Raw genomic sequence first — 21,878 nt, 5'->3', positions numbered from 1 at the left:
GAGGAGAGAAGGGCTGGGTGGCTTGCAGGGCCCCCAGGACGGGTGGGGAGACGGGCAGGCGGTCAGGGAGGCGGACAGACTTGACGGACTGACAGGAGGGCCCACGGACAGCTCCGGCGGGAAGGAGGGATGGGGCTCCGGTCGTGGCTGCATCCAACCAAGGTGAGTGGGGAAGGGGGACTAGGGACCAGAGAGCTGGAAAAGGGGGGTGTGTCACTGGGGGAGTGGGAGGGGCTTTATGGCCCTCTAGAGGCTCCCTGGGCCACTAGGATGGGTATCTGCTACTATAGAAATTCCCTTGGTCACTCTAAAGGGGTCTGGACTCCATTGGGGTTTCTGGATCACTACGAGGGGTTCCTTTTGTCACTATATAGGGGTCTCTGTGTCCCTATTTGGGGATCACCAGATTGGAGTCTCTATATCCGTAAGTGGGTGTCCCCCTGCTATTCTAGAGGCTGTCACTCCGGAGGGGGTTTCCTGGGTCACTCTAAGAGGGTGACCTTCTGTTACTAGAGGGTGTGTCTGTGACACTTCCGAGGGGCTCCCTATGCCACTATAGGGCGATTCTTCTACCAGGGGGCCTTTTGTTTTCTAGTGGTTCTCCTGGCACTATGCTGAGATATCCCTCTCAGTAGGAGGAGATCCTCTGGTACTCTGAGTGGTCTGAGAGGGGCCCCTCTATCCTTATAGGGGCTTTTGTCACTATGAAGGATAATCCTATGTTGGAATATCATGTCACTTTCATAACCATATCTGATATGGTCACTGTGGGGAATCTGAGTAATTGTAGGGGGCTTTCACTGCCCTTCAGTGTCCTGTGAGGAGGTCCCTCTATCACTGTTGATCTGGGCTTCTGAACCTGGGGTTCTATACATTTTCCTAGCCATATTTCGGTATAATTGTTTTTCTCTGTAATCATACGCATTTCATATTATTCATTTAAAACTATAATTTTGAGAAGGGGTTCACCAGCCTGCCCAAAGGGTCCTGGACACAAAAAAAGGCTAAGGACCCTTGCTGAAGCGTGCCTCTGTGTCCCTGGGGTGGGAGGGGGTGACTGTGCCTCTCTGAGCAGTCCCTTCCATCAGTAGAAGAGGGGTCCCTGGGTCATTGTAAAAGGTTTTCTTTATCACTATAGGAAGCCCTGTGTTCCTTCAGGGTGTCCTTGGGTCACTTTGTTAGGGAATCTTTGTCAATAAGGGGTTCTTTGTAAATATGTCAGTGGGTTCCCTCGGTCAATATAGATTGGGTTCTGTGTCACTCTGGGGGAATCTATGGTTTTATACTTTCTCTATGGGATGTTCCTTTCTCCCTAAAGGAGGCCATTTGGTCAATTTCGAGAATCCCTGTGTCACTATGAAGGGGGGGGGGGATCCTTCTTTCCATTAAAGGGGCTTCCCTTGTGTGCTTTTCAGGGGGAATATCCTTGGCTCACTCTATATGTATATATTACATACATATAAATGGGGCCCCTTGTCATTATGGGGGTTCCCTATTACAATAAGGGGTTCCAAATGTCACTGTGAATTGTCTTATTATAAACTCAACTCTGTAGTTCTATCTCAGAGAACTGGCTTGGAACTCTGTCCCATCCTACCTTCTGGGGCATCTAGACCTTGGGCCTCTGGGTCAGTTAGAAGGTCTGAGCCTCTGGCTCCTTCCAGGTGCTGCTTCATTCCTGGCTCGATCCCCTGGGGAATGGGGGTGGGATTGATGAGAAGGATACTTTGGAAAGAAGATGGGGAGAAGGAATAGGAGTGGGATGGAGAAGGAAGGATGGGAATGAGGAACTTGGCAAGGTGCCTTTTACTCTTTCCCCCTGTTCTCCCCTCCCCCCTGGTCCCTCAACTGTCTGGTTCTCTCTTATTTTCTCCCTATGTGTCTTTCTGTTTCCTTCTCTCTGTTTCTCCATCTTGGTCTTTGCCTTTTCTTGTTTTATTTTTTTAATCTCCTTTCCCTTTCTTCCATGCCCTGGAATTCTCTTCCCCTCCTTCTTTACCTCTTTCTCTGTCTCTTCTTCCTCCCCTCCCCCCCCAACTTGTTCATTCTGTTTGGTTCCCATCTGCTCTTTTCTCTTCTCCCAGTGTCTCATCCCAAATTGTCCAAGGGACAGAGCTAGAAGAGGGGGATGGGAGGGGACATTGGGAAAGAAGGGACCCAGAGAAGAGGGTGGGGGGGGGGTTCTGTGTGATGCGTCTGTCTGTCTGTCCTCCCAGTGCTCAGCATCGGGGAGGGCGGTTTCTGGGAGGGAACAGTGAAAGGCCGAACGGGCTGGTTCCCAGCTGACTGCGTGGAGGAGGTCCAGATGCGCCAATATGACACGCGGCATGGTGAGTGACTGTTACCTGCTCTCCCAAAGGGACCCCTTACCTCCACATGGACCTTACCCATTGCTCACCTCCATGGGAAGCACATGCCCAGATTCTCAGAGACTGATAGGAGCACATGACAAGCACACACAAGCATGCACCTGTAACATGTGCCCCAATGCACAGATCATATGAATACACATTTGTCCACATATACATGCAGTCCACAATGTACCATATACATGTGTGTTCATGTGAGGCATGCACCATATGGACATGCCTGCAGCACATGGCATGAGCACTGCACTCACGTGTGCACGTATAGGTGCCTGGGGGAGAAGCTCCTGCTTAGACAAGTGACAGGGGAAGGAAGGGAGGGAGGGAGGGAAGGAGGAGGTCACTGTAGGACAAAAGGCGCCTTTCCAAATGGACAGATTGCCCAGGCGAGCAGAGCAGGGAAGCCCACAGAGCATGGCCAGTTGGGGCAGAGGAGAAATTAGGCCAGAGCTTGGGAGGAGCGGCCTGTGGGCGGCCTCCAAGTCAGGGAGAGGACCTGGCACCTCGGAGAAGGAGGGGCCTGATAGACGAAGGGATGAGGAAGAGGGAGCAGCGGGGATGAAGGAAGAATCGTGCCTGGGGCCCAGCCCGAGAAGGGGCCAGGGAGGCCGTCCCCCTTTCCCACTGTCTCTGGAGGTAGCTGATGCTGGCTTGCGTGGCAGTACATCAGTGTATAGGATCTTTTCTACCCAAATGGACATAGAGGGTGTAAAAGACAGACTGATACAAAGGAAACAGACTGGACCTGGCCAGCATCAGAGGCCCCAACAGTCAAGCCTGGCTCTGCCCCTTCCTATGTGTGTCACCTTGGGTGAGTCACTGAACCTCTGGCCTCAGTTTCCTCAACTGTAAAAGTCGGAGGTGTATTCAATGACCTCTGAAGATCATCCTTGCTCTTCCCCTGGAAGAACTGTGGGCTTAGAAGTGTTGGCATCTCCAGCTCTGAAGGACCAGCAGGGGGAAGCTGGACTTGGTTGCTGGAATGTGCACTTGCTCCTTGCCTGTGGCCCTTGGGCCAGAGGACTGGTCAACTAGCCATAGGACTCCTGCCTGTCTGAAAGCCTCCAGAGGGGGTCCGTGGGAACTCCAGATTGGTGAGTCAGAGGTGGAACAGATCTCATTGAGACCTTAAGTAGCCATAGTGGGCTGAAGGATTAGCTGCCTGGGTCTGGTGGGGCTCTAGATCTTTAGGGTTCTGGGAGGGATATATGAGCATGTACATCAGGGAAACCAGGGAGCAGGATCTAATCATGCCCAGGACAGCTGAGTTACTGTGGGCCTAGGAGCTTTTAAAATTGTGCACAGGGAAGCAATCTAGAGACAGGGAGCACAGTGTCAGGCTGAATGACTGTTGTTCTTGGTGTCTTTCTCACTTCTCTGACTGTGGCTGGCCTCTGAGGGCCTGTGCTGTGGCTAGTCTGCCTTGGAATGTTTTCATAGCTGAGGTGGCCTTGAGCCTCCGGCAAGCAGAGCTGGGGAATGGCGTTTACCAAGGTCCTACTGGGTCCTGGGTTCTGTGCTTGGTCAGGGAAATGTAAAGACTGACACAAAGGTCACTGTCCTCACAGAGCTGATAGTTCACTCTCAAAGTCATGTGGATGACTGAGGAATGTCCGGCAAACTTTGCTATGGGGAAGGGCATGGTAAAGCATGGAGGGAAAGGATGCCAAGGCACTGCCATAGCCAGAGGTCAATGTCACCCAAGAAGGCTGGGCACTGCCAGCGTAGAGCTTGGAGACCATGTCCTGACCTCAGGCTGTCTGTCTGAGGGCTGTGGACATCTAGAGGATGTATTAGCCTGAAAGTGCCCTGGGACTGATTGTAATGGTGAGGCTTTGGTTTGAAAAGGCAGAGGTCTTGAAGGGACAGGATGATAGCAAAGAAAGTCACTAATGAGGTGGTGCCAGGGTGGGGGGGGGTACAAGTGTGCTACCCAAACCCTAGTAAAACTTGGCTTCCTGGACCTAGCAGTGGCAGCTCCCAGCCTTCCCCAGGCTCTCTGGCAACCCACAGTGAGGAGGGATGTGTTAGAGGAGGCCCCAAAGGGTCACACCAAGGATAGCATTGGAAAGTGCTTGTCACAAGGCCTGGCACAAAGAAGGAGCTCACAGAGTCTGTGGGGCTGCCTGGCTAAGCAGAAAGGGTCAGGACCAGCTCAGATTGTGGTCGATCAGCTAAGGTAGAAAGGAATGACTTGGTGCCACAGGGTTAAGTCCTGTTCACTTTCTAGGGAAGTCACTGTGGTCAAGTAGGAAAGAAGCTGTAACCCATGGGCTCAGCCCTGGGGAGACAGGCAGACAGTGTGGAGTTTGGGGGTGGGGGGCACACAGACAGAAAGAGGCAAATATGAGAGCTACAAAGTCTGTGCTGAGTGCCAAGGGAAGGTTGTAGATGGTGGACAGGCCTGGTGTTGGGCCCTTGGCCTGCTCCATCCTTAATGCATTTATGTTGAATGAATGAAGTTCTCATGGGCCAGGAAAGCCTTCATGGAGGACCTAAAACCTGAGCAGAAACTTGGGGGAAGGGGAATAATGGGAAGGAAATTTGGGGGGATGGGCAGGTGTTCCAAGGGGACCTTTTACAGCAGGCCTTCAATGCTACTGTAAGGCATTTGCAGTTTATTGGGTATGGAGTATATTCAGCTTAGTATCTGGAGGGCTATCTGAGAAATATACTTTGGGCTGCTGAGAGAGGTCCCTTCCCCTGCTGATGTCTGTGATTCTGTGCAATGGGGGGCAGTGGGGTGATTGGGTCAGATGAATGCATTAGGGAGGTAACTTTCCTAGTCTGGATGGGATGGATCCAAGGGCCAGATGCTGGTTGGGAGTAATCACAGAATGTTAGCTACTGGAAGGGACTGTGGACACCCTTGAATCTAGGCCCCTTCATTTTTACAAAGGGGGAAACTGAGGCCAGGCCCAGAGAGGGGAGAGGGGCATATAGGCCTGAGTCTGAAGCCCAGAGGTTCTGAACCAGTGCTCTTTGTACTAAGGCTAGATATGGAAGGTGATTGGAGAGATTCAGCAGAGGTGGAATCCACAGGACTTAGTTCAACTCAAACAGCATTTATTAATCACCTATGGTATACATGGCCCTGTGAAGGCCCTGCCCTCTCAGGGAGCTTGGGAGCAGTTCAGACATACTTGAATAACTCATATATAGATTAGAAAATGGCTAAGTATATCAGGAGGGTCACCAGAGGATAGGTGGTGATTCAGAGGGAAGGATGGTCTCTGTGAGAGGGGTCTTGTTATGGTGGAGATGGCTGAGCCTTGAGAGAAGAGGGTTGCAGTAGGCAGATATGGAGGGAGATGGGCCATTCCAGGCATGCACATGCAAGAAGGTGGAAGAAGGCAGGGTGAATACGGGGAGGCCAGTGTGGATGGGTTAGAGCATGTACAAAGTGGGATACCACAAAATACAGTTGGAGCCAAATAGTGGAATCAACTGAGCAACAAGCATTTATTAAGCACCTACTATGTGGCAAGCCCAGAGGATACAATGCAAAGAATGAACAACTTCCTTATATTCTAATGGAGAAAGCCTGGAACATCAAGCTAAGGAAGGTACATTTAATTCCATGGGCAATGGAGAGCCATGAAGGGTTTTAAGGACTGACAGGGTGAGACCTGGGTATTTAGAGGACTATGGCAGCTTGTAAGAGAACGATTGGAGAGAAGGCTGGAGGCAGAAGCCAGTTAGAAGGCTGTTGTAGTCTTGAGAAGAGGTGAAAAATATAGGGCCTGTACCTGATTGGACTTAGGGAGTGTGGAGCAGGAAAGGAAGGAAGCCAAGCCACGCAGTTCATTTGTTAAACACTGCTCTGTATGCCAGAAACATAAGCCGATCAGCCCTTGCTCTCATGCGACTTACTTTCTGTGGTCACGACTAGGCCCGAGGGAGGCTGCTGCTGCTGGGAGGGTGGGGTGGTGACTGGGCCTGCAGAGGTAATTGTGCCTGGAAGGAAGCCAGAAGCTGGTGCTGTGGTGAGTAAGGATTCTCTCACAGTAAGGACACATTGCCTGAGTCTTCTGGACAGCTGCCGGTTACCTCTGGGGCTTCTGATGCCTTGGCGTCTGTATGCTTTGGGGAGAGCTGAGATGAGTGAGAAGCAGCTCCTGCCCACAGGGAGCTGACAGTTGGTTGGGGGAACTAAGGCTGAGGGAGAATTGAAAGTGCTCATGGAAACCAAGCCCCTCATTTCAGGGGAGCTGGCTGAGGCTCAGGGGAGTTAAGACTTGCTTCTGATCACACAGGGAGCAAACAGCAGATCTGAGAGGCAAAGCCAGGTCTTCTGGCTCCAGACTTGGGGCTCTTTCTGTCCTGGTAATATGGCAACTCAGACATAAGGCCCATGCAGAGCTCAGTGAGCATAGTTAGGGAGTGTGCCCTTGGGCACATGCGTGTGCCCACACACACACACACACACACACACACACACACACACACACACACTGCCCAGCCTCCCTCCACTTTCATGTCCCTCTCAGTCTGCCCTCAATTGCTCTGACTGCTGTTGGAGGCTGGTTTTCTTTTGCTTTGTCCTGAACCAGGGGAGGCCCAGCTCTCCCAGCTCCTCAGTGTCCTGAAGCTTCAACTGAGAGTTCATGCCTCAGGCCCTAGCCTAATTCACCCCAGCCCCTTCTTTCTAACCTCCCCTAGCTCTGGGTGCTTCCATGGCCATAGAATCCTGCTTCCTCCATTCTCTGAACTCAAGCTCTTGGTCAATGGGCTGAGACAAGGGTTCTTAGGAGCAAATTCTGGTCAAGGTGGGGAGGTCAGGGGAGGGAAGGAGACTCCCTCCAGCCCCTGAAAGTCCCCCCTCCCCCAGAAACACGTGAGGACCGAACCAAGCGCCTTTTCCGACATTATACTGTGGGCTCTTACGACAGTCTCACCTCACACAGGTATGGAGCTGGGATGGGGGAGGGGGCTAGAAGGGATGGGGAAGGGAAGGTGGAAGAAGGGGGATATCAGGGTTGGCATTTGGGGTTGGGGGCCGAGGTGCTGATTCCCCTCCCCCATTCATTTGACCACCCTCTCCACCTTTCTGCTCTTCAAGAGATACATCTGGATGGACAGACATCTTCCATAAGACAGTCACACCAAGTTCTCTCTCCCACATTGTCTACTGGGGGCAGTCACAAGTTGGGGAGGGAGTTAGGGCCTGGGAGAGCCTGGGCTGAAAAAGCTCCCCTTTTCCCCTTTCCTTTCCTCCCCTCCTCCAGTGACTACGTCATTGAGGACAAGGTGGCTGTCCTGCAGAAGCGGGAGCAGGAGGGTTTTGGCTTCGTCCTTCGGGGAGCCAAAGGTAACTAAATGGTATGGGGGAGCCAAGGAGACAGTGGGGAGGGGAAGGGCATGAATAGGGAAATGGAACTCTCATGGAGGGTGAATGGTACAGAGATACAGGGTAGGGGCAGGGGGAGTGGGGAGCCTACAGAACAGGGTATGTTCAGAGGGTAAGGGGTACATGTGTGGTGTGGAGGCAGGCAGAGATAGGTTTTTTAGGAAGGGGAGCACAGATGGGGAATACGGGACATGTATAGAAAGTAGTGACCCCAGATGGAGAGGGAGTAGAAGACTAGATGTGGAAGAGCTTTGGGGCTGGTGGTGGGTAGTGCTGGGACACCATCTGCTGCTTCTATCCCCAGACAGGTGACTCTAGGCCTTGAGGCACTTTGTCACAGTCAGACCACAGGAATGGTTATGCTCCTTCATGTCCCCAAAGTTACCTTCAAAGTGACCACTTCGAAGGAAGCTTCCTAGTCCAGTTTGGAGCTAGTCCCTAGTCTTGGTCTCTTCTTTTCCCTCAGCAGCTTTTAACAGAAGCAGGAAACTGGGGTTTTCTAAAGATGTTTCTTCCTAGTGAAGAGGGGAGATGCCTGCTTGTTGGGGATGTGATGGTGATGTGTGTGAGGAGGGGGACCCTTGTTCACATGGGGTAGAACCAGAGGCCCCCAAGGTCCTTTCCAGCTAGGGACTTCTGGGATGGGAGTATCAGATGGAGTCGGGAGGCAACAGATGTAAGGTCAGAGACAATACCAGACCACAGGCTGTCAGGGCCACATCCCTGGCATTTAGGGACCCTAGCTTTGCTTGGGTCTCCCCTATCCTCTGCTCTTTCTGGGCTGTAGCCCAACTGTAACTAGAGCTCAGCCCTAAGTTTTCTTAGCTGTTCTCATGCAGATGTGGAGGGCCTGGGGTGGGACAGTAGGTCTCAGGATCCCCTTCCCAGCATCCCATTTATTCCTAACAGTAAGGGGGGTGGATACCATAGTGGGGGGGACAGAGGGTTGTCTATCACTGTGAGTCTTCAGGCAAAGGTTGGATACCCACTTGGGCAGGGGAGGTTCCTTCCAGGTAAGGATCATAGAGCTAGAGCTGGAGGGGCCCTGGAGGCTAAGTCCCACCCCTTCATTGTACAGAGGAATAGTGAAGTTAAGTGACTTGTAAGATCATAGGATCATTGATTTCTAGTTAGAACAGACCTTAAAGACCATCAAGTCCATGCCCCCCAGAGCACTGGTCCTGGAGTCAGGATCACCTAAGTTCAAATCTGGCCTCAGACACTTGGACACACTTACTAGCTGTGTGACCTTGGGCAAGTCACTTAACCCCAATTGCCCTCAAAAAAAAAAAAGAAAAAAAGTCCATGCCCCTCATTCTGCAGATGATAAAACTAAGGTCCAGAGAAATAAAGTGACTTAGAATCACAAAGTTAATAACTATCAGGTAGGATTCAAACTCAGGGCAGCTAGGTGGTGCAGTGGATAGAGCCCTGGGCTGGGAGGCAGGAAAATCTGAGTTCAAATTCAGCTTAGACAATTACTAGCTTTGTGCCCCATGGCAAGTCATGTAACCCCTATTTGCCTCAGGTCCTCATGTGTAAAATGGCTGGGGGAGGGCATACTGGCGAAAGACATGGAAAACAGCACCAGTATCTTTGCCAAGAAAATCCTGTGGACAGAAGTCCATAGGGACATGTTGAGTTAGACATGACTGAACGATAAGGATTCCCACTCAGTACCTCGTGGCCTAGGTCTAGCACTCTGTCCACTGTGCTGCTTGCACAGGGGACCACCATGATGGTCCCTTCCTACTCTTGGATTCCCCCTTTGAACTCCTTCTACACTTAGTCTTGGGGCTGGTCCCCCTGAAGAGGACAACTCCCTTTTCTCTCCCTAGGCCAGGAAAGTGTTTCCTCTCCAAAGATCTCCATGTGGCATGAGGGGTTAGTTAAGAAATTGAAGTAAACTACAAAGAAGTATGAAAAGGGAGAAGGTGCACTGACTCTGGAGTAGAAGACTTGTGTTCAAATCCAGCCTTCAGTGCTTATTACCCATGTAGCCCTAACCTTCATGGGGCCTGGGTTTTGTCATGTGTGAACAGAAGGAGCCCTTGATGGTCCCTGAAGATGCTTCCAGCCCTAGATCTATTGATCACTTAAACTCTCTGGTCTTCTGTTTTGTCCTTGTAAAGTGAAGGGATTGGACCCCATGGCCTCGGACATCTCTTCCGGTCTCAGGTCGGACCTTGGACATCCCTTCCAGTCCCAGTGGGTGGGGGGAGACCCTGGGATCCTGCATTTCCTGAGCTGAGCTGACTCTCGGCTGGCCCATCCTCTGCAGCTGCCGCAGGGGGGCTTGTCCTCTCCCCTCCCCACCATCAGCTTCTGTGATGTCTTCTTTTCCTTTTTTTCCTGTTCCCTTGTACTGGAAACTTTGGAGAATGTCTGGCTACAGTGTAGCTGGCTTCAGACTGACTGGCTATATTGTAACCAACTGGAGCTTCCTGTGCTTCAGTCCCAGTGGAAGGGATGGTCGGGATGGTCGGGGATGGTCTTTTCCTGCTCAGGAAGAACTCTTACCGCGTCCCCCCCCCCCCATATCATTGTGAGGAGCTCTTGTTGGGGGAGAGCACACTCTGGGGTGGGGGCTAGGGCTGCCTGTCATCTCCTGATCTGTCCCTGGCTCAGATCCCTGATTTGGGATCCCTGTGCCCCAAACCCCTGGCTCAGATCCCTGATTTGGGATCCCTGTGCCCTGAACCCCTGACTCACACCTGCAGGGTTTCCCTTTCCACCTCCACTCACAAGGCCCTATCTTTCTCCAGCCCTGTTGCCTTTCCTCCAGCCCCATGTGTCTTTCCTCCCACCCAGCACCTCTCTGGGCTCTCTTCCTCAACAGCACTCCTCCTTCCCTCCTCAACCTTTCTCCCAGAGTCCTTTCTTTCTCCTGTCTTTCTTGCATACCTCCCCTCCCACTGACCTAATAGAATGGCAGCTTCTCAAGGACAGGGCCTGTCTCATTCTTGCTTTTGTGTCTCTAGTGCCTCTGGGCACACAGTAGGTACTTAATACATGCTTGTTGGTTGATTGAATGGTTGACTAATCTACTGATTCCTGGATCCTCATCTCTCTCTATCTTTGTCCTCTTGTCTCCCACTCTGGCCAACATGCCTCTTCTTTGCATCTTTCAACAGCAGAGACCCCCATTGAAGAATTCACACCAACCCCAGCCTTCCCTGCTCTCCAATACTTAGAATCTGTGGATTATGAGGGTGTGGCCTGGAGGGCAGGACTCCGGACAGGAGACTTCCTTATTGAGGTGAGTCTTTATGCTCCCCCCCCTCCAAGCCCTACCCCCTCTCCACTCCATTGAGCAATCCAGCACCTACTGTGTGCAAAGCCCCAGGCTGGGGGTGAGGGAGAGACCAAGATGCCAGGAGACATGGTTCTTGCTCTCAGGGAGCTCATAGCCCATCTGGGACAGGCCACATGTGCATATCACGTGGATTCTAGGGCCTAGCTCTGGGACATTTGTTGAGTTGAACTGGGAACTGGATTTGGAATAAGAGGCCTTGGAGATTCCCCTCAGCTTTGTTACTTCCCACCTCGTGACACTGTCCAGACCTTTCCGCTTCTGGGCGACCTAGGTCTCTTCCTCTGCAGATGTCCCCAAGGGTCCTTTGCTGCTTGAGATCTTGTGATCCGATGAATCAAACTGAGCACAAAATGGAGCAATTGAAGGATAAAGGAGACTCAGAAAAGAAAAGGGCTTTGGGATCTTGGAGGAAGGAGGGACTGTTTCCTCTGTGGCCGCTCTCATTCCCTGAAATTTCCATTCCCCCCTGAAAACCATCACCTGTGTCTTCCCTTCTTTCACCCCTCCCTCCGTTACAATCCTTCCACCACTACCCTCCCTGGTCTTTACCTCTTCACCTCTCCCACCCCCTTCTGCTATTCCCCTAGGCTTCCCCAGGGCTTAGTTCATCTCCCACTGACCATCCTAGCCCTCTCTAAGTGCTGGGTACAGAAGAACAAGCAGTAGGCTTGGAATCAGGAAGACTTGAGTTCAAATCCTGCCTGAGATACTTCCTAGTTGTGTGACCCTGGGCAAGTCACTTAACTCTGTGAAATGGGCGGAATAAGAGCATCTCCCTTTGGTGTTGTTAGGAGGCTCATAACAGACATTTGTGAAGTCTTTACTTATGTAAATGCGCTATTGTTGTTATTAAATCCCTCATTAGCCTTCCTTCTCTTGGCTTGCCCAGCCTCCCTCATGCCACCCCCATTCCTAGACTAGCTTACAGCCCACCCCATCTCCCTTCCCCCATTCTACCATAGTCTCTGTTGGCCCTCACCCTCTCAACCATCACCTTGGTCCTTCTCTAGGCCTTGTACCACTGCTGCCCTCAGTCCTCCTAGACCATTAGGCTCATCTTCCCCCAGCCTAAGCCCTTCTGCCATGGCTACTTCTAGGTGTTGTCCAGCCCAGCCCCATGTTCTATGACAACCCCAGTCAACCCTCCCTATTTCAGCCCTTCCCAGCCCCTCCCATGATCACTCTGGCCTTCCCTTCCTCCCAGCTCCAGTAAGTGGGTCACTTGAGACTGCTCTCCTTCCTTCCCTCCCTCTCTCCTTAGTCCTTCCGAGGCCTTCTGTGTTACATAGTGGACAGACCGAGTGTTGGACTTGGAGTCTGAAAGGCCTGGTTTCAAATTTTGCCTTTGATACTTTCTAGCTGTGTGATCCTGGGCAAGTCACTTAACCATTCTGAGCCTCTGTTTCCTCATTTGTCGAAAAAAGAAAAGAAAAGAACAGAAAAGCTTTGACTAGATGGTCTTTAAGGCCTTTTCCTACTTTCGATCTATGATCCTGTAATTCCCTTCCCAGCTCTGCCTTCTCCCAGCCCCCTTACTGCCATGACCCCGGTCCTCCTCCCCCCACCCTTCTATCCTTAGATCCCCAAGCCCATGACCCTTTCCACATCCCCATCTCTGGTTACCCTAGTCTTCCCCTTCCCCTAGCTCCCCTGTGGTCCTCCCACCCCTGTCTTCAGCACTTGCCCCTCCTAGCTCCCCTTTGCCATCACCTTGCTCCTCTCCCCACCCCCCAAGCCCTCACAACCCAAGCAGATTCCTGGGAGGAGGAAGGAGGTGTTGAGGATCGATTCCAAGCTCCGCCTCCCCTCCCCCAGGGATAGCAGGCCCGGGCTGGGAACTCCCCTGGGGTCAAATACGCCCCTGAGGGATGGCTCTCTGACCTTACGGAGGAGTGCCAGAGTGAGTGCCAGTGGCCTCTCCCCAACTGACCCTTAGCTTCTTTTCAGACATAAGATCTGGGGCTCCCAGCAGGCTGGGGACTGAGGACTGAGCCCCAGGGTCAGAGAGGTCACTCCTCCCTCTCTTCCTCCCTTCTTTGGGGTGAATCCATCCACAGGTGAATGGAGTGAACGTGGTGAAGGTTGGACACAAGCAGGTTGTGGCCTTGATCCGCCAGGGTGGGAACCGCCTGCTCATGAAGGTCGTGTCAGTGACAAGGAAACCGGAGGAAGAGGGGGCGCGGCGGAGAGGTGAGGGGGGCCGTGATCGAAAGTGTGGGGGGATCTAGAGGCCTAAGAGAGAAGGAGGGGAGTCTAGTAGGCTAAAAGTAGAGAAGGGAGGTCAGGGGACTGGGAGAGCAGAGAGGGGAAGGGGAACCTAGGGATACTGAGCAGGGGGTGAGGGAGGCTGAGAGAGTGGGGGTGGGGGGAGGGGAGCCCAGGGAACTGAGCAGAGGAGAGAGAAGTTAGGAGCGGCGAGGGGAGACTGAGGGGCTGAAAATAGAGGAGGGGGACCAGGAGACCGAGGGAGCAGAGAGGGCTGGGAGCCTGGGGGGCTGAAAGCAGATGAGGGGGCTGAGGTGATCTGGGTGGCTCTCTGGAAAGGTGAGGAATGTCCATGAGAAAGGAAAGCAAGAAGAAAAGGGGGCTGGAACTCTGTGTCCCCCCAGTTTCTTTTCCTACATGCCCTCTCCTTGTGTCCCCCCTTCTGGCGTCAGGCTCCCCGCCCTGGGGCGGAGGAATGGGGGGGGGTAGGGAGTCTCCGGCAGTGGTGGCAGCTGCCTGGAGGCCTGCGTTGCCGTAGCAACAGTGAGCGTTGAAGCCACCGTATTGTTGGGGGGGGGGGGGGACGGGGAGGAGGCGGTACCTGAAGGGAAGAGGAGAGGCATTTGTTTAGCATCGCGCCGCAGCTCAGGGCCTGGAAGGCTTTCGTAAGGGCCCCTTGGCCCGGCTGGGCATCCCCAAGCCCTGCGGAATTCCCCATCCCTAGGCTGCTTGCCCCACCCTTCCTCCGAAGCTCCTGGTGGGCTGGGCCTGTGGCAGGCTGAAGGGAGGAGCCCTGGCCTCCTCCAGGGGCAGGTATAGGCCCTGCAGGATCTGTGAGCTGGGCCCTGCCCTCCACTTCAACCTCTGACCTCATGGTACCGGTGTGCCCTCTTCCCTGAACACCCAGCCCGTTTCAGCCCTGTCAGCCACTCTCAGGCTGAGGGACTCAAGCTACCAGTGATCCCAGATGCTCAGATCCTTCTGAGCCCCCTTGACTTCCCTGAACTCCACCCTCACCCCTTGGGCCCTTGACCCCTCTGGGCTTCTCTAGGCTTCAGGGCCTCCTCTGGCCCCCTCAGAGTGCCTGAAATCCTAGAACCCAGGATCCCCTCTCCCCCCTCCCTCCTGAGCCCCAATCCCTCCCAACATCATGAAGAAGTTCGCCTCCAGCCGCAGCCTGAACAAGATCCTGGCTCAGTGTGACTCGTCCTCCCGCGAGTACGAGGAGATTCAGGCTGTGGAGCGAAAGTGGCATCTGCACCTGGCCACCCCTCGGCTCCTGCTGCTGGACAGGAAGTCCAAGTCGTCCCTCTTCCTTCCAGCCCCTCCGCCCCCCAAGAGGGCTCCCAGTACCACGTTGACTCTGCGCTCCAAGTCCATGACTGCTGAGCTGGAGGAGCTGGGTGAGTGGTGGTGGGGGTGGCCTGGGGGGGGGGAATGGGGGCCCTGGGACCCTGGAGGGGAGGGAGGTTGGAGATGGAGGTGGGAATGGACAGATAGGCTAGGGGAGGAAGGAGGGGGATAGACCAGGGGAGGGGGCTGATTGTTGGGGACAGGGGAGTGTGAAGGATGGATGTCTGCATGTGAGGACAGCCTGGGGATGGGGACAGAGCAGAAATATGACTGGGATAGGCTTGGGAATGAGGGTAAATATGGAGACAAGGTCAGACCAGGGCATATGGATCTATGTAGAGAAAGGCCCAGGGGATGAGAGTGAATATGAGGACAGGCATGGATCCAGGGATGGGGGTGGCTACTGGGTAGGGCCAGACAGGGGAGTTGGGAATGGATGTCAAGGTGCAGGGGTAGCCTGGGGGGATAGATGTGGGGACTGGGGCAGACCAAGAGATGGCGTTGAATATGTGTATAGGGACAGCCCAAAGGATGGGAATGGACTGGTGGGTGGGGTGGTTGGGGCAATCACCAAGTGCTGGTGGATTGCAGGACTGGAGGCAGAGCACAGGAGTAGAGGTAATGTGAGAAGCCAGACCAGGGGAATGAGGATGGATGTGGGAAAAGGGCCAGAACTAGGGATGGGAATGGTTAATAGAGCAAGGCTGGGCAGTTAAGTTAGGATGGAGGTCAGAGGACAGGGATGGCCAGATCAGATCAAATGGCTGGAGAATGAGGATGGAGGTGGGTGCATATGCAGAAGGAGTTTGGCAGAACTAGATGCTTTGTGAGCTATCACAGCTCAAGGGAAAGACAACTTCCTAACACTTGGAGCTGTCCAGCACTGGATGGGCTGCCTTAGGAGATGGCCAGTTCCTTGTGTCTATGAACTAATCTCCTATGAAGTTGTCATAGATTTAGAGATGGAAGGAACATTAAAGGTCATCGAGTTCCACCCCCTCATTTTATAGATGAGGAAACTGAGGCCCAGGGAGGAAGAGCTTGCCCAAAGCCACACAGGCGCTCAATCAGAAGCCTGGATGCTGTGCTTTGAAAGCTTTTGGACTAGTTGATGTCTGAGGCTCCAGCTTCCAGTTCTGAGGCTCTGGGAGGTGATATATGGGGACAGACAGGGTGAGGTTTTGTGGAGGTTTGGTCTACTCAAAGAGAACCACCTGAAGCCCATGGTCCAAGGTAGGATGGGGAGGAATGCAACAGGAGTGTGGGTGCTGAGTCTGGGCTCAGCCTCAGTGGGAGCCAGGGCTCAGCTGGAGCCTTCCAGCTTGATATTTGGGAGAGGAGGCCACATGCAGGAGTGAGTGGTGTCTGTAGGTGTTGAGCGTCCACGTCCGTCTCGTCACCTCTGCCTCTGTATCTCCATCTCTTTGTGTCTCTCTTTGTCTCCCGTTTTCTCTCCTTATTGGAATCCTCCCTTCATCTGGTGGATGTAACAGAAGTCTGAGGTCTGAGGTTTGAGGTGAAGACAGTGTGATTTAGTCACAAGGGGCCTTGGACTGTCCAGAGGGCTCAGTATGAGCCCAAGATCTGCCACGAACTAGCTGTGTGACCTTGGTCAAGTCTCTAAACTTCTCTGGGCCTCTGTTTCCTAGTCTGTAAAATGGGCACTAGAAATAGAAGGCCTCTGAGGCTCCTAATCTGTAATTCTGTAATGCTGTAGTCCCTGTGAAGACCAAATAGCTCCATCCATCAATCTTTGGCCACACTCTGGCTCTTTCACCCTGGCCATCTTTCACTGTTGCTGTTAAATAAGGGTAGAGGTAACAGTTGGGGCCCCAAGGGGCTGTCCTGGTCCAGAGTCTGGGTCATTTTTAGCTTTGCAGCCTGCCCCAGGGGGCTTGGGATCTGGGGACTGAGCCACCTTGACCAGACTGATCCACGGTTCACTTTCATTAAGTTGGTTCACTTTCTTTTAGGGTCAAGTCCAGGGTCACTTGACAAACTGTACCAAGGTCCACTCAGAAGGCAGCCTTCTGGATTGTCCTGGTGCTGGGTGATCTGGGAAATTGCACCTCATCACTCCAAGGCTATTTCTGTCTAAAAAGCCTGGCCCAGGACCCTAGAATTGAATTAGGGATAGAAATGGAACCAGGATTAGCCTAGCTCAGGTTCTTGATACCTCGGTAGGAAGGGTTCCATCCATCACAGGATGGATGGCGTAACTCACTTCTCTGATGAGCATAAGATGGCAGAGCTGGAGGTATATGTGATGGCCAGCTAGTCTAATCTCTGTCCAAAGTGTGGCTGTTCTCTAGCATCCCCAAGTGGCCTTCTGGCTGATTCAAAGATGTCTAGGCATGAATTTTCCTACTCCTCAAGGCAGTCCATTTCACTTTGGGACAGCTATGACTGTTAGCATGTTTTTTATTACCTGAAGCCTAAATCAGTCCCTCTGCCACCCTCTGCAGCCACACCAAATGAACCTAATCCCTCTTCACATTCCAGCCCTCAGATGCTTGAAGACAGTTTGCCCCGAGCTTTCTCTTTTTCAGGTTGAATACCTTCAGTTCCTTCATCCATTAATTAGCACCCAAGGTTCAGAGTCCCCTCAGCATCCTGCTAGGCAGCCATTCTCTCAAGGCTTTCCAGCCTCCCTTCTAAATCCCTTCTAAAAGGTAGTTCCCAGAACTGATGCTAGTATGCCAGCTCTGGTCTGAAGAGGGCAGAGTTGAGAAAGGCAGTCATCTCCCTTGCTTTGGATGATGTATTTCTGTTAATGAGTGAATGAAAGCATTTATTAAGCATTTCCTATGTATCAGGCACTGAGGATACAAATGGAAAGGCCAGACAGTCCTTTGCACAGGGAGCTCCCATTCTAATGGAGGAGGCAGCCAGCACGTAGATGGATTTCAGATCCAGGGCAGATGGAAAGGCCTGGGGAGCCTTAGGGTGCAGCGGCACAACTGTTAATGTGCCTTGAGAGCGCATGAGAGCTTTCTTGACCGCTCTTGATCCCCTCTCACAACTCCCTACCTCCACCCTTTTCACAGAAACCATCTGTCTAGCAAACCTCTTTCCTTCATGTGGCATTTGGGACGTTGACTTTTTGAACCCAAGTACAGGACTTTACATTGATCCCTATTGCATTTCACTGTGACTGATCTTGGGTCAGTGACCCTTGTCTTCTCTGGGTCTCATTTGTAAAATGAGGGGGTTGGACTCCATCTACCTTTTAGCTTTAGGTCTTGTGAGCTTGTTAGTTTTAACCTCAAGTTCCATCCTGTCAAAATCTTCTGGGATCATGACTCCTCCATCTCTGTTATATTGGTCATCCCACCGCACTTTCTGCCATCTACGAATAACGGCCCATCTAGGCTATCAAGCAAGTAACTAGTTAAAATGTCAAACGGAACAGGGCCAATGACAGAGACCTTTGGTCTTCTACCCCGGATTACTGCCCAGACACTAATACTTTCTTTCTGATAACTCAATGGAGTCCAAGGTTTGCAAAGTGTTTTGGTCACAGTAGCCCAATCAGGTAGGGCATGTGAGAAGTAGTATTCCTATTTTACAGTTGAGGAAACTGAGGCATTGAGAAGGAGCATGTCTTGTCCTAGGCTATGCAGCTAATAAGCTTGAAATTGAGTCATGAACTCCAGCCTCCTAACTCCAAGTCCACACTCTTTTTATTCCACTCTGCTGCCTCGTCCTCCCAGCCAGTTCTCCCGTCTTTTGGTCAGAATGAGGTGTAGAATAGCAGGGCCCCTCGTCACTTTCCCTCCCTTCTGAAAGATGAAATGACAAGTTGGGACAGTCAAGAATTTGTTAGTTTGAGAGAGAAGGAGGGAAAGAGGAGGAAAGGAGAAATGAGGTAAAGAGAAGAGAAGGTGAGGAGAGGGCTCTGGGAGACACCTTGGTGGTTGGAGTTTCTTGTCTCTGTTGTACTCTTGGCTGTGTCAGCTTTGTGATCTGTGCCAAAAATTTGTTATCCATTTTCTCCAGCTGGCCCGGTGGCTTGGAGTTTGCCTTGACAGCTCTCTTCTCTCTCTCTCTGTCTCTGTCGCTCTCTCTGTCTCTCTTTCTGTCTCTCTCTCTCTGTCTCTCTTTCTGTCTCTCTCTCTGTGTCTCTCTCTCCCTCTCCCTCTTTCTCTCCCTTCTCTCTCTCTCTGTCTCTGTCTCTCTCTGTCTCTCTGTCTCTGTCTCTCTCTCCCTGTCTCTCTCTGTCTCTCTTTCTGTCTCTCTCTCTCTCTGTCTCTCTCCCTCTCCCTCTTTCTCTCCCTTCTCTCTGTCTCTGTCTCTGTCTCTCTCTCTCTCTCTCTCTCTCTCTCTCACACACACACACAACACACATTCTCATACACACACACGTACACATATACTATTCCCCAATTGTTAGTAAAGCCCCACTGAAATGGCCTCATATTGATTTGGTTCATACATAGTGTTTGTTCCTCCTGCTTCAGCATTTAGCCCCTGGTACTGAGGAAGCTCTTAACACTTAACAGTTGAATTTCACCCCCTTGAAGAGCAGGGTCTAATTTTGTTCTGGTCTTTGTACCCCTACCTCCTAGCACAATGTGCAAAAGCACACAGAAGGTACTTAATATATCTTTCTTGGATTGAATTGAAACTCATATTTACCTTATTAATGCTACAAATATTTGTTAGGTGCCTACTGTGTGCCAGGCATTGGTCCACCTTGATTAAAAAAGGGTCATCCCTGTCCTCAGGGAGCTTCCATTCCAATAGAGGCTGAGGATGTGGCCAGAGGGTGGTTAAGGTGGGCTGTAGGGTAGGGGTGAAGGAGGGATCCAGTCCGAAGTCTCTAGGAGTCTGGCAGGAGAGGGAGATCATATATGGGTGGAGGGACCAGGAGTGAACCTTGGCGTGCACCTTGAAGGAACGGGAAGACCTCAATAGTAGAAATAAGGCCAGGAAGAGGGAGCATCTTCTTGTGCAAGGTCAGCCTCTCCCTTGGTGCTGGAGTGATGCTGAGTGTGGACCACCTGCCAGCTCTTGCTATGTGACTGTCTGCATTTGCTTGTGTAGTGTGTGTGTCGCTGTGTGTGCCTGTGTCCTTGTGTGGACCCAAGTGTGTTTGAAGGTGGATGTCTCTGTGTGTGCTGTGTGCCTATGTGTGTGACATGGGGCAATGGATGGAGCACTGGACTTGGCATTGGGAAGCCTGGGTTTGAATGCTGCCTCAGATGCTCACAGTGCCATCCTGGAGGAGTCATTGCCTTTCTAGTGTCCCATTTACCCTTGAGGTGCCTTGAGGAGAGTACTTGGCAAACCTTATGGCATTCCAGCCATGTGAGGCACCATTCTTTACTTGGGTGGGAAGTTTTCAGGAAAGAAAGGGTTTCAATGGGCCGGGCCAGGCCAGTAGTTCACGGAGAAGTGTGTTAGGATTAGTGGGCAACCAGGAGGGGCTGGTTGGTGGTGCCAGAGGTTGAAGTGAGGTCAAGGATGAAGCCTGAACTAAGACCCCTTGGCCTGATGCTTGGACTCCTGGGGACTTTAGAGTGAAGCAGATTGAACAGTGTTGGGACCAGAAGCCAAACTGCGCAGGGCCAAGGAGAGAGCTGGCAGTGAGCAGGTCAGGGCAAGGGGTCTAGATAGGAGAGAATGAGGGATGGCATGAGTATGTGAAGGCTTGTGACAGATGGGAGCCTGAAGATGTGGTGAGATCAGGGATAAAGAAAGGACAAAGAAAAGTGGGGGGCAATGGATGGAGGGCACCAGGAGAGCATTTGGCCTTGGACAGGAGGGCACCCCACCCTCTGAGGCAAGAGAAGAGGCAGAACCAAATTCCATTCTGACTCTGCCTCTTACCACCTGTGTGACCTTGGGCAAGCCATTAACTTCTCTGAGAATCCATTTTCTCCTTTGTAAAATGGGGATCTCCAAGTTCCGAGCCCTAAAGCATGTGGTGGTTTGGGGATACAGAGGAGGAGGAGATGCTCAGCCCTAAATAGGTGACTTTCTAATGAGGACACCTTGATTCATTTCTGAATTCTAAACATGGCACCAAGGGCTTTCACGTTGGACTTGAACAGGGAACCTTTGCTGTCCTCTTTGTTATGCTCTGACCTTAGAAAAACCCGGGGCTTGGTTCTGGGCCTGGCTCTTGCCTCATCCCCGTCTTTTCTCAGACCTGGGCCTGCTGTGCTGGCTGGTCCTGGGGAAAGTGATGGAACCTGCCTCCTTTTGCCCCACCCCCATTTGCCCCCAGGCTTTCTGTCTCTGTTCACTCTTTTCCAGGGGCAGTCTAAGGGTCCTGGTTCTCTGGTGCTTCTGGCATAGAAGTGCAAGAGGCTAGAGCTCTTAGACATGTCCTCATACCTTTGAGGCTCTCTGGAACTGTCTTTTTCCTCAGCCACCACACTTCCGCTTGTCTTTGTGTAAACTTACTTTGTGCAGAATTCTAAAGATGATTCATTAACCAGCCCAAAGTTTTACCTTCCAAACTTGCTTCTTATAAACCTATGTAGTTGTGGAGTGGGGGCTCAGCCTTTTCTTTCTAGTGTGTGCATATGGGTGTGTTTGTGTGTGTGAGTATGTGTGGGTGTGCATCTCTTCATTGTTTACTCCTGGAGTGGTTTACTCATGCCCCTCCTCACCTAGGGCACTTCCTGAGCCTCTGCCCACAGACTGGGATGGGCAATTGAAGGATAGAGTGCTAAAAGAGGGGGGGTTGGGTGCTACAAAAGGGGGTGAGGTGCCAAAGGTGTAAGATGGGGTACTAGAGGAGGGGGGATGGCTGCTAAAAGAAGGGCATGGGTGCTATAGAAGGAGGAGGATGGGTTGCTAAAGGATAGGGGAAGAAATACCGGGGGATGGAGTGTTAGAGGAGGGGGAATGAGGGCTAAAAGAAGGGGGACAAGAGGGGTCTGAGGGTCTGGGGTGGGAGTATAAGAAGAAGAGAATGGGGAATTGGGGAGAACCTTAAGGATGGGGAATAGCGGGCTGGGGTCCCAAGGGACTGAGGGAGGAAGATTGCCTCTCACCCCCTGTACTGTTTCTTGATTCCAAGCCTCAATTCGGAGGAGGAAAGGGGGTGAGTCACCTGCTTGTAAGGAACCCATGGCCCTCCAGGGCTTGCAGCTGTCCCCATCCAGATTCCCACTCCCATCTTTCCCCTATCCTCGCATCATCCCCACACTGTTTCCCTCCTGCTCCCCGCACCTGGGATCCACACCTCTCCTCCCCAATTCCCTCTATGGAAAACTAGGACTTTTTCTTTTTTCTTTTGGAAGCAGCTTTAGACTGGGGTCTAGACATCCCCACC

At 52.2% G+C, this 21,878-nt stretch overlaps 1 protein-coding gene across 3 annotated transcripts in view; it reads left to right on the top strand.

Moving 5' to 3' along the window:
• SHANK3 (SH3 and multiple ankyrin repeat domains 3) overlaps positions 1 to 21,878 on the top strand; it is a 69,324-nt gene that overhangs the window by 12,374 nt on the left and 35,072 nt on the right. For all 3 annotated transcript variants that reach the window (XM_036760035.1, XM_036760034.1, XM_036760036.1), the window contains exons 12-17: positions 2,217 to 2,330; positions 7,198 to 7,273; positions 7,595 to 7,677; positions 10,851 to 10,975; positions 13,090 to 13,222; positions 14,560 to 14,640. In XM_036760035.1, coding sequence (XP_036615930.1) covers positions 2,217 to 2,330; positions 7,198 to 7,273; positions 7,595 to 7,677; positions 10,851 to 10,975; positions 13,090 to 13,222; positions 14,560 to 14,640 — 612 coding nt within the window. The remainder of the gene's footprint in view (positions 1 to 2,216; positions 2,331 to 7,197; positions 7,274 to 7,594; positions 7,678 to 10,850; positions 10,976 to 13,089; positions 13,223 to 14,559; positions 14,641 to 21,878) is intronic.

This window comes from Trichosurus vulpecula, chromosome 5 (assembly GCF_011100635.1).
Source record: "Trichosurus vulpecula isolate mTriVul1 chromosome 5, mTriVul1.pri, whole genome shotgun sequence".
Taxonomy (NCBI): Eukaryota; Metazoa; Chordata; class Mammalia; order Diprotodontia; family Phalangeridae; genus Trichosurus; species Trichosurus vulpecula.
This window is presented reverse-complemented; position numbering and strand designations above follow the sequence as displayed.